At 46.4% G+C, this 19,192-nt stretch overlaps 1 protein-coding gene across 1 annotated transcript in view; it reads left to right on the top strand.

Moving 5' to 3' along the window:
• The window catches only part of LOC147099542 (protein phosphatase 1 regulatory subunit 12C-like), a 94,173-nt gene that overhangs the window by 29,635 nt on the left and 45,346 nt on the right, over nt 1–19,192 (top strand). The window contains exons 8-12 of the mRNA XM_085969779.1: nt 5,395–5,564; nt 6,100–6,203; nt 12,335–12,517; nt 16,806–16,903; nt 18,627–18,743. Of these exons, the coding sequence (XP_085825905.1) occupies nt 5,395–5,564; nt 6,100–6,203; nt 12,335–12,517; nt 16,806–16,903; nt 18,627–18,743 (672 nt within the window). The remainder of the gene's footprint in view (nt 1–5,394; nt 5,565–6,099; nt 6,204–12,334; nt 12,518–16,805; nt 16,904–18,626; nt 18,744–19,192) is intronic.

The raw sequence follows: 19,192 nt of genomic DNA, 5'->3' as shown, positions 1-19,192 counted from the left end.
CATATGCTTGTCCAGCCTCCCCTTAAATGCATCGATACTATTCGCCTCAACCACTCCCTGTGGTAGCAAGTTCCACATTCTCACCACTCTCTGGGTAAAGAAGTTTCTCCTGAATTCCCGATTGGATTTCTTGGTGACTATCTTATATTGATGGCCTCTAGTTATGCTCTTCCCCACAAGTGGAAACACTCTCTCTGTATCCACTCTATCAAAACCTTTCAGAATTTTGAAGACCTCTATTTGGTCGTCCCTCAGCCTTCTCTTTTCAAGGATCTTTGCACTGTTTTAATGTGTGCGATTCACAGGGTTAGAAAAAAAAAATTCTTCCTCACTCCTTACTGTCCCAGCAGATCACCCACTTTAAAATAATCCAAAATCAATAAAATGTGAATGAAATTCAGAGTTTAAATTAACACTGGGAAAGGGGCAGTTTTTATCCCTAACAAGGTTCATCCTGTGAAGATTGGAATTCATCCTCCCAAGTTCGCAAATTCACCACAGGCTGGCGGGGGAGGTCTGGTGACTCGCTTGTGAATTATGCTCATTTACCAGTCTTTGTTATTTTTATTCATTGCGATTAGCTGGATGAATACAACAAACTCAATGCAACCTCAGTGAATGGAGGTGGGTGGTGTTCTTCCAGGTCAGCTGCATTGCTTGATTCCTCTAGTGACTCAGATGGTAATGGCAGTATGCATAAAGGTCAGAGGATTGTTTCCCTGTCTATGCTGGGTTAGTTGATCACAGAGGGGTTGGGGGGGGGGGCGGTGGGCGTGGGGAGGAGGTGGCAGGTGACAGTGGAAGTCCTACAGTGCAACTCTGAAATTAGCCGGGGTTCCTGGCAATGTTCCCTGTAAGCTGCACATTGTTCTGCGCGGTCTGTTTCTTTTAACGCGCGGTTCCTTAAAATTTCTGCGCATGCGCGGTGACATGAATCAGCCATTCCTGAAAGAAAGACTTATGAAATAATACTGAGCGGCCTACGGGTGGCGCTGTCCAGGGAGAGTATAAATACTCGGGCACGGGCCCAGCTTGCGCAGGACATTCTTAACAGGAACTAGTGAAGGACACAACTAGACCTCCATGTTGTAAAACATTTGATTAAAGCTTTGTTTAACGCTTAGACCAAGTGCCTAGTAGTTTTCTTACGTCACACGGTATTCACAATGGAAAAGCCATGGATGCTCAGTCGTTGAGTATATTCAAGACAGAGGTCGATAAATTTGGGGGAATTAAGGGATATGAGGATAGTGCGGGAAGGTGGAGTTGAGGTCGAAGATCAGCTATGATCTTATTGAATGGCGGAGCAAGCTCAGAGGACCAAATGGCTGACTCCTGCTCCTAGTTCTTATGTTCTTAAAAGCTGGTGAGCGGCCTGCGCGGGACCTTTCCCATTACTGCGCGGCCGCCCAGCTTAGAGGGAACATCAGTTCCTGCTCCTGAGATTAGCTGGTCATTATCACATTGCTGTTTGTGGGAGCTTGCTGTGCGCAAATTGGCTGCTGCATTTCCCACATTACAACAGTGACTCCACTTCAAAAAGTTACTTCATTGGCTGTAAAGCGCTTTGGAACGTCCGGTGGCCGTGAAAGGCGCTATAGAAATGCAAGTCTTTCTTTCTGAGCACGAACCAGTGATTTCCCCACCACCTTTTTTTTACTGGAGTGTGTGTGTGTGTGAGTTACAGGATCAGGGTTTGCTGTCATTCCCTCCAAGGCAACATTTTCTCCAGAGGCTTATGCAGGAAGGACTGCTGGGTGGAGTACTGGTGGCCTTAGCCTGGAGAGCTACCCGACCGAAAGCCGGCACCTCCAGGACTGGAGTGGAGAAAGCTGCATATACCGAATCAATATGAAGCGGGATGCTTGGGATGAGGGGGTTGTCCTATGAGGAGAGATTGAGTACATTGGGCCGATACTCTCTGGAGTTTAGAAGAATGAGAGGGGATCTCATTGAAACAGATAAGATTCTGAGAGGGATTGACAGGGTAGATGCTGAGAGGTTGTTTCCCCCTGGGTGGAGAGTCTAGAACTAGAGGGCATAGTCTCAGGATAAGGGATCGGCCATTTAGGACTGAGATGAGGAGGAATTTCTTCACTCATAGAGGGTTGTGAATCTTTGGAATTCTCTACCCCAGAGGGCTGTGAATGCTGAATTGTTGAGTATATTCAAGACTGAGATCGATAGCTTTTTGGACTCGCGGGGAATCGAGGGATATGGGGATCGAGCGGAAAAGTGGAGTTGAGGTCGAAGATCAGCCATGATCTTGTTGAATGGCGGAGCGGACTCGAGGGGCTGTACGGCCGACTCCCGCTCCTATATCTTATGTTCTTATATATGCTTGATGGAGGTCGATTAGATTTTCCCTAGTATGGAGAATTTGGATCCAGGAAGGTTGGAGAATTAGGGGGTCAGATTTAAAGTTGAGGGTTGTGGTCAATGGAAAATAGGAAATATAAGCAACATTAATCATTTAAAAAGGTGATTATAATTGTGCAACAGATTACAGTTCCCACCACTTAAAACGTCAGCGTTTAAAATGGGCAGTCGCTTATATCGGCCAAAACGCAGTAATCTTTACCACAACATAAAAGCAAAATACTGCGGATGCTTCAAATCTGAACTAAAAACTGAAAAAGCTCAGCAGGCCAGACAGCTTCTGTGGAGAGAGAAACAGAGTTAAAGTTTCAGGTCACGATGTGGTCTCCTCTACATTGGGGAGACCAAACGCAGATTGGGTGACCGCTTTGCGGAACACCTCCGTTCAGTCCGTAAGGGGGACCCCGAGCTTCCGGTCGCCTGTCACTTTAATTCACCGCTCCATTCCCACTCAGACCTCACTGTACTCAGACTCTTGCATTGTTCCACGGAAACCCAGTGTAAGCTCGAGGAACAGCACCTCATCTTCCGCTTAGGCACTTTACAGCCTTCCGGACTCAATATCGAATTCAGCAATTTCAGATCATAACCTCGGCCCCTATTACATTTTTACTTATTTTTTATCCACACCTTTGTTTTGGCCCTTCCCCCTTTTTTTCTCTCTCCCACATGGCAGCTGTCTCCCATTCTGCCAGCGCATTTCACACCTAATCTAGAGCCGTCTTTTGTCTCCACTAGTCCTATCACCATCTCGTCTGGTTTTGAATACCTCTTAATGTCTCTTCTCTTTTGTTCTCTCCCAGCCCCCATACTGGCCTCTTAATCCATTTCATTTCCTGTGCTTTTCCAATCTTGACAAAGGGTTTGACCCAAAACGTTGACTCTATTTTTCTCTCCACGGATGTTGCCGGGCCTGCTGAGTTTTTCCAGCATTTTCTGTTATTTCGGATTTCCAGCATCTGCAGTATTTTGCTATTGTTTTAAAGTTTCAGGTCGATGACCTTTCGCCAGTTTAATCTTTACTGTTTGCATTAACGTCATTTTCAAAGTTGCCGGCTGCAGAGTCTTCAGTGCTCCCTTTTACTTTGGTCCGAAACAGCTGTGGTTACTCACTCGCTTGCACCTGGTTTAGGGGCACTGGAAATGCAAGAAAAAATTAACACCTTGTTCATAAATAACAACAGAAAATGCTGGAAAAGCTCAGCAGGCCAGGCAACATCCGCGGAGAGAAATTAGAGTCGACGTTTCGGGTCGAAACCCTTTTTCAAAACTGGAAAGGAAATGAAATAGATCGAAGGCAGGGCTGCGATAGAACAAAAGAAGTGAAGAGACATTAAGAGGTATTCAAAACCAGACGAGATGGTGATAGGACAGTGGAGACAAAAGACGGCTCTAGATTAGGTGTGAAGTGTACTGGCAGGATGGGAGACAGCTGCCATGTGGGAGAGAGAGACAAAAGGAAAGGGGGGGGGAGGGAAAACCCAAAACAAAGGGGTGGAAAAAAATATATAAGTAAAACTGTAATAGGGGCCGAGGTTATGATCTGAAATTGTTGAACTCGATATTGAGTCTGGAAGGCTGCAAAGTGCCTAATCGGAAGATGAGGTGCTGTCCCCCTATTACATTTTTACTTATTTTTTTTCCCCACCCCTTTGTTTTGGGTTTTCCCTTTCCCCCCCCCCCTTTCCTTTTTTTTCTCTCTCCCACATGGCAGCTGTCTCTCATCCTGCCAGTACACTTCCCACCTAATCTCAGCCGTCTTTTGCCTCCACTGTCCTGTTACCATCTCGTCTGGTTTTGAATACCTCTTAATGTCTCTTTACTTCTTTTGTTCTATCGCAGCCCTGCTTTCGATCTATTTCATTTCCTTTCCAGTTTTGAAAAAGGGTTTCAACCCGAAACGTCGACTCTTAATTTCTCTCCATGGATGTTGCCTGGCCTGCTGAGTTTTTCCAGCATTTTCTGTTGTTATTGCAGATTTCCAGCATCTGCAGTATTTTACTAACACCTTGTTCATGTTCAATTACCTTTTGTGTACTTAAGCCCTTCTAATCCACTAAGCGGTGTAGGGTTACAGTTCGTACCAAGCACCGATGCAGTTTAAATAAAGCTAGTTGCATTGCATGCAGCCTTGTTTCATTTATTCAATGGTGCAACATTGTTGTTGATTACTGTAATGGCGCTACCACTTTATCACCAGCAATTGCGCATAACGGGAAAATTGCATTCGGCATGAACGTGGCCGCTATAAGCGGTGGGGACTGTACCAGCAGGAGTGGCGGAACAGGAAACCATGGCAGGGTTTTAAAGAAGAACTGGGTGAATTGCTATTGGCAAAGGGGATCCAGGGCTATTAGTTCCAGGATCACAGTAAGGAAACTGATGGGAGGTTTGGAAGAGTCGCTCGATGAACCAGTGGCTTTCTGCTCAAAACATTACTGCTGGCATGTAAGTATCTGGAGCAATCCCAGTACAGGAAACTTTGTGCTATCTGCCACCGACGGGACCGAGCAGTTGCCGTTCCCTCAAAACTGCCGGACACACTAGCGCTAAGGTTGAAGCATACGGAGCTTTTCAGCTCCGTATCTGGCAACAAACACTTGCTTAGCAACAGCTTCTAAACAGTCGGCCCGTACCTTGGAAGCGTCTCTGTAGCTTAGCAACAGCTTCAGAGAGACTTTGCAGAGCCTGACTGGTGAAAAAAAAGCCACGAGAAGAAAAAAAAAACTAACAAAACAGCTCCTGATTTTTGCCGGTGGCTCGAGCTTGCCGGACATTTAGCCTCCGGATAACACAAAGTTTCCTGTAATGTGTAACACTAGCTCGTTGAATTGATTGCTTTACCTTCGAGTGAACAGCAAAGTAGCGATGTGCAAGTACAGGATTGTGTTTGCGAGTGAACCATTTAAACGTGTATTTTTTTTTTGAAGGGTAGGGCTCCCGATTCATGAATTACTAGCAAGAAAGGTTTTTGTAGTTTTGATCCTTTTCTTAATTCCACTTTTGTTGTACTAGGAGCTCGGTGTGCCGGATGAGCAGCAGAGAGAAGATTTCAGTGCAGGATCTGTCAAAGGAGCGCAAGACCTTGGAGACGTTGCCTTTGGATGAAAGCAAGAAAGAGGAATCAAGTAGTTCGAGTTCAGAGACTGAAGAGGCCTCGGAGTCGGACTCGGAATGTGAAACTGGTAAACTAGGATTGTCTCTGTCTCTCTGTCTGTCTTGCTCAACTAAATGATAGCTGATCAGAGATTGAGGATGCTAAATAGAATGGGATTTCTCTAATCATAACCTTTCAATACGTGGAGCAAACCTCACGTTTGGATAACAGTTTTCTTGTTCTAGAAATGGGCACGGTGGCATAGTGGTTAGCACTGTTGCCTCACAGCACCAGGGACCCGGGTTCAAATCTGGCCTCGGGCGACTGTCTGTGTGGAGTTTGCACATTCTCCCTGTGTCTGCGTGGGTTTCCTCCAGGTGCTCCAGTTTCCTCCCACAGTCCAAAGATGTGCAGGTTAGGTTGATTTGGCTATGATAAATTGACCCTTAGTGTTACGGGATTAAATACGTGGGGTTACGGGGATAGGGTGGGATATGTGTCGGTGCAGGCTCGATGGGCCGAAATGGCCTCTATCTGCACTGTAGATTCTGTGATTCTCAGTGATTCTGTGCTGTCATATTGTTTTCTCTGTTGCTGATCAGCTTTTCTTTCATTCTGAGCAGAAAAGAATAAGAAACCTGCCCTCAATAATGATGCCAATAACGTAAATGGCACTGAAGCTATTCCGCTAGCACCTCCTGTCACACTCGCACCATCGAGCCTAAAGGTGAGCACATTCAGAGGTGCAGCTTCAGCACAATGCTGAACTGCAATTTCATATTGTGTTCAGGGACCTCAGTCAGTTCCACAGCCGGGCAACCGCTGAATTGGAAAAATGGTTATTCCAATTTTGTCAAAAACGGAACTGAATGACGGACCACCATGCGGGAGGGAGGCATTCCTTGGGATGCTAGGAAGGATTCACACTTGAACTGTGCTGCTTAAATTTTAAGGCATTGGTGGACTGGGAGCCGGTGCAGGTCAGTGAGCACAGGTGTGATGAGCAATGTTCCCTTGAATTTTTGCGGGGGGCTACGCGGCCCATTCAAAATACCACGCATGTACGGTTTGTCCCATTTAAAAGCCGGTGAGCCGGCTGCGTAGAGCTTGCAGCTCTAAGGGAACATTGGTGATGGGTGAACGGGACTTGGTGCGGGTTTAGATACAGGCGGCAGAGTTTTGGACGTGCTCAAATTTACAGAGGGTGGGAGATGGGAGGTGACCAGGGGAGCATTGTAATAGTCGGGTCTGGAGCTAACAGAAGCATGGATATGAGGGTTTTAGCAGCAGATGAACTGAGACTGGGTGGAGATGGGTGGCGTCACGAAGGTGGGAGTAGGCAGTCTTTGTGATGGAGAGAATATGCTGTCAAAATCTGAACTCGGGTCAAATAGGCCAAAGTTGCAAGCAATCTGGTTCAGCCTGCGACAGTGGCCAGGGAGGGGTCGCAATCGGTGTTTGTAGCGGGAGCCAAAGACAATGGCTTTGGTATTTCCACAGACTGGCAACACCGAGGCGGGGGGGGGGGGGGGGGGGCGTCGAGAGAGGTGGTGGTGGTGAGGGAGTGCTGGGTGTACATGTGGAACCTGGCGGAGAAATGTGGTCGGGGTTATCTCTGCATTCCAGGATGATCCTGGAGTGGTGAGCAGTTTTGGCAGCAGAGAGCAAGGCCCAATAGTGCTTGTTGTGGTTGAGCCAGATCTGGTCAAGTCTGCGCTTTTGGACTTAAGGGAGCGAAGGTGGGGGCCATCCCAGGTGGATCGACCAGGTTGGGAGAGAGTGAAGGTTTTAATGGAGATGAGGGCATCAAAGGCGCAGATGAGAGAGAGTGATCCAAGCTTCAAAGTCCTGCATATTGACAGCACTTCTGCAGCGTGCTTGCCGTAGGATATACTTGCCTTAGAGATGGTGTAACAAAGATTCACTAGATTGATTCCTGGGATGAGAGGGTTGTCCTATGATGAGAGATTGTGTAGATTGGGCCTTTACTCTCTTGAGTTTAGAAGAATGAGAGGCGATCTCATTGAAACATACAAGATTCTGAGGGGGATTGACAGGGTAGATGCTGAGAGGTTGTTTCCCCTGGCTGGAGAGTCCAGAACTCTAGATAACAGGTCGGCCATTTAAGACTGAGATGAGGAGAAATTTCTTCAGTCAGAGGGTTGTGAATCTTTTGAATTCTCTGCTCCAGAGGGCTGTGGATGTTGAGTCTTTGAGTATATTCAAGGCTGCGATCGATAGATTTTTGCACTCTAGGGGAATCGAGGGATATGGGGATCGGGTGGGAAAGTGGATTTGAGGTCGATGATCAGCCATGATCTCATTGAATGGCGGAGCAGGCTCGAGGGGCCGTATGGCCTACTCCTGCTCCTAATTCTTATGTAAACAGAATACAACGGGAAAATAGATTTAAAATGCTTGAGGCAGCAGTTGAAATGCAGCAACAACTGAGTCACTGATGCATTGCCTGGATTTGAATATTTTGCCTTTGCTGCAGAATATCCTGTGTTTTGAAGGACTGCAGAAAGCTACCTGGTCAGGTTATAGTGTCCACGGTCACATTTGGGAGTTTAAACTGTTCCTGTGTGCGTCTGTCTCTCTCAGATGTAATTAATAAAGACGTGTCTCAACACAGAAAGCTCTGTTTAAAAACTTTAGCGTGCAGGCAGGAAAGTGAATTTGAAGAAGGCGGATGTAAGGAACAGGAAATGTTGCAGGAAGCATCCGTGTTTATTGGCAACTCGGGGGCTCCAAGCAAAACCCCATTAGCATCACTATTGTGTGCAGTTGAGCAGGATGAGCAGTTAGTGGATATCAGTAAGATAATGCAATGTTAATGTTTCTGCAGTTTCAGGTAGTGGGTGCAGGCTGCCGAGCAAATAGCATGTGACTGACCTAAATGTAAAATGCCTTGAAGCTTGCTGTACTGGTTATTTTTAGTCCTGTATTTTATGTTTTGCAACTGCGAACGCTAAGCCTGCTCGGAGCATGGTTGCATTCGCAGTACATTGCTCAATTTTCAACTGTGAGCTCATTTTGCACTGCGTTTGGCTGTTGACGCGGGGGAGTCCCATTCAACTTGCTTTATATTGGAGAATAGCCTGGGGAAGCGGGGAGGGAGTGTTTGGCTGCAGCTATCTGAACATAATTTATTGCCTCAATACTTCATTAGATTTTAACCCAACTTAGCGTGTCTTCCCGTCACTAGGCATGGTTGCTTTTGAAAGGATCTTCCCGTCACTAGGCATGGTTGCTTTTGAAAGGAGGCAAGACTCTGTAGGCCCACGTTTAACGTCAACTCACTAACTTCCACTTTAGTAGTAATGCTTGGATTTTCACGATTTAGTGTCTGGTTTCCTCCCCCCCCCCCCCCCCCCCCCCCAAAAAAAACAAGCCCACTCGGGAACTCTTAGGCCAGAATTTTGCCGGCGCTCAGAGGGCGGGTTCGGAGGCGGGTCCGCTGTCAAAATTGAAAAGATTTACAGCTGGTCAGGATCCCGCTGTCAACCCGCCTCCATGTCAGTTTCCCAAGTGTCGGATCTGTTTACAGACCTGACACCAAGCGGCGGGCGAGCCAATTCAGATATTTGTTAAAAGGTACGTACAGGAAACTCTCTGGTATCCGGCACCGACGGGACCGGGATGGTGCCGGTTGATTAAAAATTCCGGATGACGGAGAGGGTTATCAACCAAGGCTATTTTTAACAAACGAAGACTCAGACTCCTGTTATTGAGGTGTTCGGACTTCTGACAGTGCCAAGAAGCCGAGTAGTGGCAGTTTGGAGAACTACCCACACTGACTAACTCAGCCACCACGGGAGACTCGGACTCGGCAACATTTCCGGTTATTGAGGTGTTTTCGGAGTATGAATTTTGCTGGTTAATAGAGAATTCCGGATAATTAGGTGCCGTTTAAACGAGAGTTTCTTGTAAACGCCATTTTACCGTGCACTTACCATTTTGCCAGCTTTTTCACGAGGTTCCCGGTGCTCGGGGATCACGTCAAGTAAGTAGGTCGGGCTGCCAATGACTCTCCATTCCTCTGAATAGTTGACCGCTGCAAAAGTGGTATAAAAGCTTCCATTTGACAGCTGTTCACTTTCCAATATTAGAAGCTGGCGCCTTCAGGATTTGGAATACACATTTCAGCAGTTTGGAAGTGTTTGGAGTAAACTCTCTGACGTAAGAAAACTACAGGAAACTTTGTGCTATCCGGCACCGACGGGACCGAGCTGTTGCCGTCGCATCAAAACTGCCGGACAAACCAGCGCTAATGTTAAAACATACGGAGCTTTTGAGCTCCGTATCTAGCAACAAACCCTGTTGAACAGCTTCTAAACAGTCGGCCGTAGCTTGCAAGCGTCTCTGTAGTTAAGCAACAGCTTTAGCTAGACCTTGCAGAGCCTGACTGGTGAAAAAAAAGCAACGAAAAGAAAAAAGACTTACTGAACCGACTCCTGAATTTTGCCGGTGGATCGAGCATTCCGGACAGTTAACTTCCGGATAAACCAAAGTTTCCTGTACTAGGCACTTGGTCTGAATATTAAACAAAGCTTTAATCAACTGTTTTTCAACATGGAGAGCTAGTTGTGTCCTTCACTAGTTCCTGTTAAAGAATGTCCTGAGCAAGCTGGGCCCGTGCCCGAGTATTTATACTCTCCCTGGACAGCGCCACCCGCAGGCCGCCCAGTATTATTTCATAAGTCATTTCCACATGAATGACCAGATTCATGTCAGTGACTACACTTCAAAAAGTGCTTCATTGGCTGTAAAGCGCCTTGGGACGTTCTGAGGTCGTGAAAGGCGCCGTAGAAATCCAAGAATTTTTTTTCTGTTCAAATTCTGTCCCCTTTCAGTGTTTGAACAGGAATCAACTTGTCACCTCAGTACATTGAACTGCTTTGATTAATCCATTTGGCTGCCACTGGCATCATGTTCATTGTCTGTTTTCTTGAGGAGGGCACATAATTGCTATATGCCTAGAAAGAATGCAAATGTACAGTTGAAAATAGGACAGGTATGCTTTATGCCAGCTAAACCAGTTCCAATCCCACAATGGCATGTTGTGAAATCGTTGTTAAATTGATTCGCTGTTGCCCTTCAGGAAAGTGAACTTGCCACGCCTACCCAGACCAGCCTATCCGTGACGCAGTCCCACAGTACGTGGTGAATCCTAATGCTGCCTGAAGTAGCCCAGCTAGCCACTCTGTTGTAAATAAAACAGTTGGTCAAAAAGAAGGCCCACCACCATCTCGCGGCATATAGAGATCCGCAGTAGCTGCAGCCTTACTTGCATTTTAGAAAAACTAGAGGCCATCAATATAAGTCACCAAGAAATCCAATGGGGAATTCAGGAGAAACCTCTTTACCCAGAGAGTGGTGAGAATGTGGAACTCGCTACTACAGGGAGTGGTTGAGGCGAATAGTATTGATGCATTTAAGGGGAGGCTAGACACGCATATGAGGGAGAAGGGAATAGAGGGTTACGCTGATAGATTTAAATGAGGACAGACATAATAATAATAATAATTCAACTTTATTGTCATTGTACTAAGCACAAGTACATGAACAACGAAATGTGATCTTGCAAGCTCCCATGAGTCCAGTACAAATAACATTAACATTAAACGTAAATAGCACCGTCCTGGGAGAAGCAAAGCCGCTGCGTCTGTGCGCGCCGCCATTCCATTTCCACCATTCCTCTTGTCCGACAATCTTCAGCCCAACGCCCGGGCCTGCTCACCAGCCACCCCTCCCGGGGCTCCTTCCGTGACCTTCTGCACCTGGTCTTCCCTGATGGTCACCCCTCCAGGTACTAACCAGGCCTGGCTCTGCTTAGCTTCCAAGCCTTGCCAGTGACCCTGTCCCTACAGACGGGAGGAGGATCGAGTGGACTGGTTGGGCCGAATGGCCTGTTTCTGTGTTATATATCCTATGGATTCTGTGAACCAGAAAATGTGCACTGGCACTTAAATTTCTCCTGATTTGTGCACATTGTGCAGCCTGTATAGGGCTACAACTGTGCAAACCAGGACTTTATGGATATGTTGCTGCTACTGATGTAAGGAAAGGTAACATTGGATTGTGAGGGGTGGTGTCTGTACTGAACTTAGAATAAGATATTGCCTACAAGTGCAGCACTAAAAGCTTAATATAACCAAAGTTTAACCGTGTTCCCAGTATTGCGGCCCTGATTATTCGGTATAACAAGAACAAGCGCAGGAGTCGGCCATACGGCCCCTCGAGCCTGCTCCACCATTCAATAAGATCATAGAAACATAGAAGATAGGAGCAGGAGTAGGCCATTCGGCCCCTCGAGCCTGCTCCACCATTCAATAAGATCATAGAAACATAGAAGATAGGAGCAGGAGTAGGCCATTCGGCCCCTCGAGCCTGCTCCACCATTCAATAAGATCATGGCTGATCATCCAAACTCAGTACCCTGTCCCTGCCTTCTCCTCATAGCCCTTGATTCGAAGTGTCCAAAAATCTATCGATCTTATTCTTGAATACACTCAATGACTGAGCATCCACAGCCCTCTGGGGTAAATAATTCCAAAGATTCACAACCCTCTGAGTGAAGAAATTTCTCTTCATCTCAGTCCTAACTGGCCGACCCCTTACCCTGAGACACTGACCCCCTAGTTCTAGACTTGCCAGCCAGGGGAAACAACCTCTCAGCATCTAACAAGGGTGAGTTCAATCTTGCTTAGTTCAGTTCCCCACTTTATTATTTGCAAACATCCCATCCTCTGAACAAGTACCCAAAGCAGTGCCAGGGGGATATGCATCAAAAGTATAATTAAGCTATTTATGTGTTCTGCAAACGCTTTATTTTCTCTCATTCCTTCTATGCAGTTCACTGGCCCGTCTACACAGCCAACTGTCAAGCAAGAAGCCCCTCCTGAAGCTTGGCGCACTGGACTTCGGAAAACCGGCAGCTATGGTGCATTGCAAGATGCACAGAGTCCCCCTGAGAAGACTCCAGTGGGCCCTATCAAACGCTCTGCTTCCTCCCCACGGTTAGGCTCAGATGAGAAGGTTAGTCGAGTTCATCATTTGTCTTGCTATTCTGAGATTCCTATTGGAGTGTACACGTACATGAAGTGCGCACTGTTTGCCCTGCGTTTTATGAAGGTGCTTTATAAATAATCGGGCTATAAACCAGTAGGAGAAATTATTGATCGTTAAACAGATAACTTAACAGGTCTCAGTACAAGCAGTAGTTGCAAAGAAAGACTTGGATTTCTACAGTGCCAGTCACCACCTCGGGTCATCCCAAAGCTCTTCACAGCCACTGAAACACTTTTGAAGTGTGGTCACTTACATGAATCAGTCATTCATGAAAGAAAGACGTATGAAATAATACTGAGCGGCCTGCGGGTGGCGCTGTCCAGGGAGAGTGTAAATACTGGGGCACGGGCCCAGCTTGCGCAGGACATTCTTAACAGGAACTAGTGAAGGACACAACTAGACCTCCATGTTGTAAAACAGTTGATTAAAGCTTTGTTTAACGCTTAGACCAAGTGTCTAGTAGTTTTCTTACGTCAGTCACTGTTGTAATGGAAATACAGCAGCGAATTTGCGCACGGCAAGCTGCCACACACAGCTATGTGATAATGACTGGATCATCTGCTTTAGTGACATTGAGGGATAAATATTGGCCAGGACACCGGGGAAAACTCCCCTGCTCGTCTTCGAAATAGCGGCCATGGGATCTTTTAAGTCCAGCTGAGAGAGTAGACGGGGCCTCTGTCTCATCCAAATGACAGCACCTCTGACAGCGCAGCACCCTCTCAGTACTGCACTGGAGTGGGACTTGAACCCAAAGGCGAAAGTGTTACCCACTGAGCCACAGCTGACGCACTTTACTGTTCTTTGAAATATCAAAACACAAAGCTGCTTTGTCTCCACTAAACCTCTACATACTTACTGCATGGCTGTATGCAACCGTGGAACCATCTAATTTTCCTCGTACCTCTAACGGCCTCTGACCAATTGACCCAACAGCCAAGATATAACTCCACATTTCTGTCAGAGGTGCCGTCTTTCGGATGAGATGTTAAACTGAGGCCCCGTCTGCTCTCTCATGTGGACGTAAAAGATCCCGTGGCATTATTTCGGAGAAGAGTAGGGGAGTTTTCCCCAGTGTCCTGGGGCCAATATTTCTCCCTCAACCAACATAACAAAAACAGATTATCTGGTCATTTTCACATTGCTGTTTGTGGGAGCTTGCTGTGCGCAAATCAGCTGCAGCGTTTCCCACAATGCAACAGTGACTACACTTCAAAAAGTACTTCATTGGCTGTAAAGCGCTTTGAGACGTCCGGTGGTCGTGAAAGGTGCTATATAAATGCAAGTCTTTCTTTCTTTAGAAGATATCCCAGAACTAAGGAAATTAAAAACTGGTATTTCTCATAGCTATATTTAGGAAGTCGAACATTCATAGGATTCAAAACATCATTTGCCCCCACAAATACCCCCCCCCCCCCCCGCCCCCCCCAAAGAATGTTCTGGAAACTTGAAATGCTTGCAGTTGAATAGATTGGCTTGATGACTCCTTGAGAAACGCCTGTTCCAACTATTTTGATCCAATCGGTGATTGCAGGACTGTCCAAATGGCACCGCTGGACAGAATGACATAATGGCTCTGCATTGAACAGTCAGTGGCCTTTTTTCAAAGGACCAATTTTCAAATGCGCATTGATGCCTGTGGCATGTGAGACTGGGAAGTGTATGTACCGCAGCCTGCAAAAATAACTAGCCCTGCTGCATCCCACCCGAGAGGGCAGACTCTGTTTCACGTCCCATCTGAAAGATGCCCTCCCTCGGCACTGCGCCGAAGTGCCAGCCAAGATGTCCTGGAAGTGGGGCTTTGGACCTACGAGCATCTGACCCAGAGGCGAGAGTGCTGCCACTGAGCCCAAGGTAACCCTGTCCGTGTTGTGTCTAAGCCAGTGATGATCTGGTCAACAGCAGGAACATTCTTGCTCTGCACTGGTGGCCCTGCTCTCTGATTGGAGCCATGCCAATCTTCTTTTGTAGTCGTTCACTTAGCATCCCTTCCCGCCCCCCCCCCTCCCCCATGCCTGATCAAGTCTGTGTTGATGCTGAGCGGTGCGTAGCACTGAACTACAGAAGCCAGCACTACCAGAATGACCAAAGGCAGGTCGGATGCAATGCACGGTGGTTGGGGGGGTGGTGGGAGAAGAGAGAGAGCGATGACGAGCATTTGTGAGACAGACAGAAAGAATGCTCTTGTCAGCTTGGGTCAGTGTGTGTGGTGTTGAGCGAGCAAGAAAGCTGATGAGTTACAAACTGGGTATGTGAGAAGCTGCTTGAAACAATTAAGATTCCAAATATGTACGGGGATTCTTTTATTTTAAAAGGAACCGCTTACTTGAGAGTCACTGCCTTTCTTTCCCCATCGCGGTGGTGGGCCGTTACACATTGTGTACTGTAATCTGATTGTGGTGGCTGATTTTAGGTGTCGGTCATGTTGTTAAATCGGGTAGAAAAGGAGGATGTGGTCGGTGGGGTGGGCGCGAAGCAGCAGCTGGGATACAGTGGAACACCGAGAAAGAGGAAATGTGAGCCACGGATCAGCTGGGAATAGACGTTGACAAATGTAACGCCGTCTAGTCTTGAGATTATTTTACACAATGAAAAGAGAATACCAAAAGTGGTTTTGAATGTGTTTTGGGCAAAATATAGATAGCTCGTCTGTGGTTAACTAACTATAGATAAATTATAACTATCCCAAGGCTACAAGTAAAGAGTTTTGATCGGTTCGGTCCAGCCCAATAGGCTGAGTCACCAACCTAAAAACTGCTTTGAGATTCGGTACTTTCTGGCTCAAATTGGGTTACAAAAGCTTTAAAAAAAATCCAATAAGGAATTCTTTACTCGAGAGTGATGAGAATTTGAAACTCTCGACCACCGGGAGTGATTTGAGCCGAATAGCATGGATGCATTTAAGGGGAAACTGGATAAACACACGCGTGAAATAGGAGTAGGATATGTTGATGGGGCTGAATGAAGTAAGATGGGAGGAGGCTCGCGTGGAGCATAAACACTGGCATAGACCTGTTGGGCTGAATGGCCTGTTTCTGCGCTGTAAAGTTCTATGTAACCTTATGTAGCAGACCACAGGAGAAGCTGGTGTAGGGGGTGGGGGGGGTGGTGGAGAGGGGAAAGAGGAGAGAGAAAAGAAGGAAGACCACTCTTCAGTCAGATTGTGCACCATCAGGACGATACAGTGGAAATATCTACTACTTTCTCGGCCCTTTAAGTTACGCCTGACTTTTAGGGTGTCTCTTTAACAAAATGTTTCGATTTTCTTCTATTTATAAGCATTCGTGCATGCTAAAAATAATTGATTTTTTAAAAGATCTCTTTCTGGATCATAAAAACTGTTACTTAAGTTACACTAGTGTATCTCCCCTGGCATTGCTCACATGTATTCTGGGATCTAGAGTACCGTTGTGATGTTTAGCTGTCAATCTCGGTCCGTCATTTTATAACCACTGCACTGTTACTCCCTGTAAGGAAATTGCATAAATGGCCCGCCCAGGTTATTGTAGCTTGCTTCTGGATTCTTGGCAATCAATCACTGGGCTGTTGTAACTGCTTTTAAAAATAATTAGTTCCTGGGATATGGGCGTCACTGGGCAAGGCTGGCATTTATTGTCCATCCCTAATTGCCCTTGAGAAGGTGGTGGTGAGTCCGTGCGGTGAAGGTGCTCCCACAGTGCTGTTAAGTAGGGAGTTCCAGGATTTTGACCCAGCGGCGATGAAGGAATGGCCGATATATGTCCAAGTCAGGATGGTGTGTGACTTGGAGGGGAACATAGAAGATAGGAGCAGGAGTAGGCCATTTGGCCCCTCGAGCCTGTTCTGCCATTTAATGAGATCATCCAAATTCAGTACCCTGTCCCTGCCTTCTCAGCATATCCCTCAACCCCTTTAGCCTTAAGAAATATATCCAACTCCTTCTTGAATATATTTAATGAATTGGCCTCTACTGCCTTGTGTGGTAGAGAATTCCACAGGTTCACCACTCTCTGGGTGAAGAACTTGGAGGTGGTGGTGTTCTCATGCGCCTGCTGCCCTTGTCCGTCTAGGTGGTAGAGGTCGCAGGTTTGGGAGGTGCTGTCGAAGAAAGAACTGCTTGCAAATTCCTGGCTCCCGGTCAGAAGAGCCCATTGGGAAAATGACTGGCTTTCTCCCAGAGGTTGTTTTACATCTGTAACAAAGTGTGACACTTTGAAGTGCGACTACTGAAAAACGACTTTTTTTTTTTAACGTCGTACTAATTTCAACTCTGCAGGACAAAGACGTGCGGGAGACCCGTCTGGCCAGAGTGCCCCCGACTCCTATCGGAAGGACGTTCAGTGTGCCCGAGACTTGCGCTGAGCATGCAGTAAGGTGAGTACGGGCTTGGAGTAAACTGGTCTTCAGTCTGGTTCAATATTCCTTATTTTGGAACAGCGACCTGGAGTGAAGTCCCTCTTGTAGTTCTGGAGCACGCGCTGGCGAATGTTGCAGTCTACGGGGTGACCTCATTTTGTGGTTTCAAACTTCTTCTGTCGTCCAGCCCTTTTCATACATTAACAGGCCATTCAGCCAATCAGGTCCGTGCCGGTGTTTATGCTCCACACCAGCCTCCTCCCACCCCTCTTCATCTCACCCCATCAGCATATCCTTCTATTCCTTTCTCCCTCATGTGTTTATCTAGCTTCCCCTTAAATGCATCTGTGCTATTCACCTCAACCACTCCCTGTGGTAGCGAGTTCCCCATCCTCACCACTCTCTGGTTAAAGAGATTTCTCATTCATTCCATATTAGATTTATTAGTGAACTGTCTATTTTCAAACTGTCGTAGCATTTCTGTCGATGTCAGAAATAATAAAAAGTGGATTTCAGTTTATTCCCAAAATGTGAATTAAGAAAAATGTTTTCGTGCCAATCTATCAGTGTTGGGCCTTTCGATCTGAAAACAAAATGACGCAAGCCTTTGAAATTATCCTCTGGTTTAGTTTTGAAGTAAAAAGCAACCCGAGTTTTTAAATTGCTGGGTATTCGCTCTGTCGTTAATTATGGAAATCTTGAGTACACTTCCTCTACTTTTGTACTTGCACCAGTTCACCGCTCTCTGTTTAGAAACCACAGCTATGTATGCAGGCACTTATCCGATGCACAGTGTATCAGCGGCCCTGCACAATTCCACTCTGAGTAAATGGAGAGCTTTTGGCTGATTGATTGTATCCGGTAACTTATTTATGGACTAGTGGACCTCCTGTTAAATTGAATTCAGCTTCACAATTTGCCATAGTGAGATTTGAAGTTGGGGCCCTGTATCATTCCCACTACACCACCATATTCATGTCATGCTCACAGTGAGTCAGAGAATACTGTGTTTGGTAAGGAAAGGATCCTCAAGCACACAATGTATTCTGCTGCTAAGGTGAAGCTGTGTGTAACTGATGTGTCCCCTATAGCCATAGGGTCTAATTACTATACATACACATCCTGAGGGGAAGAAAGACTTGCATTTCTATAGCACCTTTCACAACCTCCAGACGTCCCAAAGCGCTTTACAGCCAGTGAAGTACTTTTGAAGTGTAGTCACTGTTGTAATGTAGGAAACACAGCAGCCAATTTGCGCACAGCAAGCTCCCACAAAAAGCAATGTGATAATGACCAGATAATCTGTTTTTGTGATGTTGATTGAGGGATAAATATTGGCCAGGCCACCGTGAATAACTTCCCTGCACTTCTTCGAAATAGTGCCATGGGATCTTTAATGTCCACCTGAGAGGGCAGACGGGGCCTCAGTTTTAACGTCTCATCCGAAAGACGGCACCTCCGACAGTGCAGCACTCCCTCAGCACTGCACTGGAGAGTCAGCCTGGATGTTTGTGCTCAAGTCTCTGGAGTGGGTCTCGAACCCACAACTTTCTGACTCAGAGGCAAGAGTGTTATCAACTGACCCACAGGAGGAAAGAGGGTGTTTGAAGAGGGCTGCAGGGGCTATAGAGCGTGTCCTTGTTCATAAGAACTAAAAGATGGAAAGTTTAAAAAGATCTGTTTTTACTTTTTTTTTCATTTTGTGTTTTTTCTGAACTGTTTCAATGTTTTCCACTTCAAGCTCTAACTACCAGCAGGGTAGAGACCCCAGCTCCCAGATGCCAAAGGACTTTACAGTCACAGACCAAGGTGGTACCACTGCTCCCACAAGCACCACAGACTTTAAAGAGAGGCGCAGGTAAGATAGCTTTTGGCACTAACAACAGCAACAGCTTGTATTTATATAGCGCCTTTAATGTAGTAAAACGTCCCAAGGCGCCTCACAGGAGTGTTAGAAGACAAAAAATTTGACACGGAGCCACATAAGGAGAAATTAGGGCAGGTGACCAAATCAAAGAGTTAAATTTTTAGGAGCGTCTTAAAGGAGGAGAGAGAGTTAGAGAGGTTTAGGGAGGGAATTCCAGAGCTTAGGGTCTAGGCAACAGAAGGCACAGCACTAACTGAGAAATACGTGCAAAAGGAAAATAGTGCTGGAAATCTGAAATAAAAACAGAAAATGCCGGAAGCACTCAGGCGGTCAGGCAGCATCTGTAGAGAGCGAAACAGAGTTAACGTTTCAGATCGATGACCTTTCACCGGAACTGGAAGAGGTTAGCGATGAGCAGCTTTTCAACAAATGCAGAGCGG

This window comes from Somniosus microcephalus, chromosome 28, assembly GCF_052327205.1.
Source record: "Somniosus microcephalus isolate GS21.2 chromosome 28, FLI_Smic_1.0, whole genome shotgun sequence".
Taxonomy (NCBI): Eukaryota; Metazoa; Chordata; class Chondrichthyes; order Squaliformes; family Somniosidae; genus Somniosus; species Somniosus microcephalus.
The sequence above is the reverse complement of the archived record's forward strand: the minus strand, read 5'-3'. Positions and strand labels throughout refer to the sequence as shown.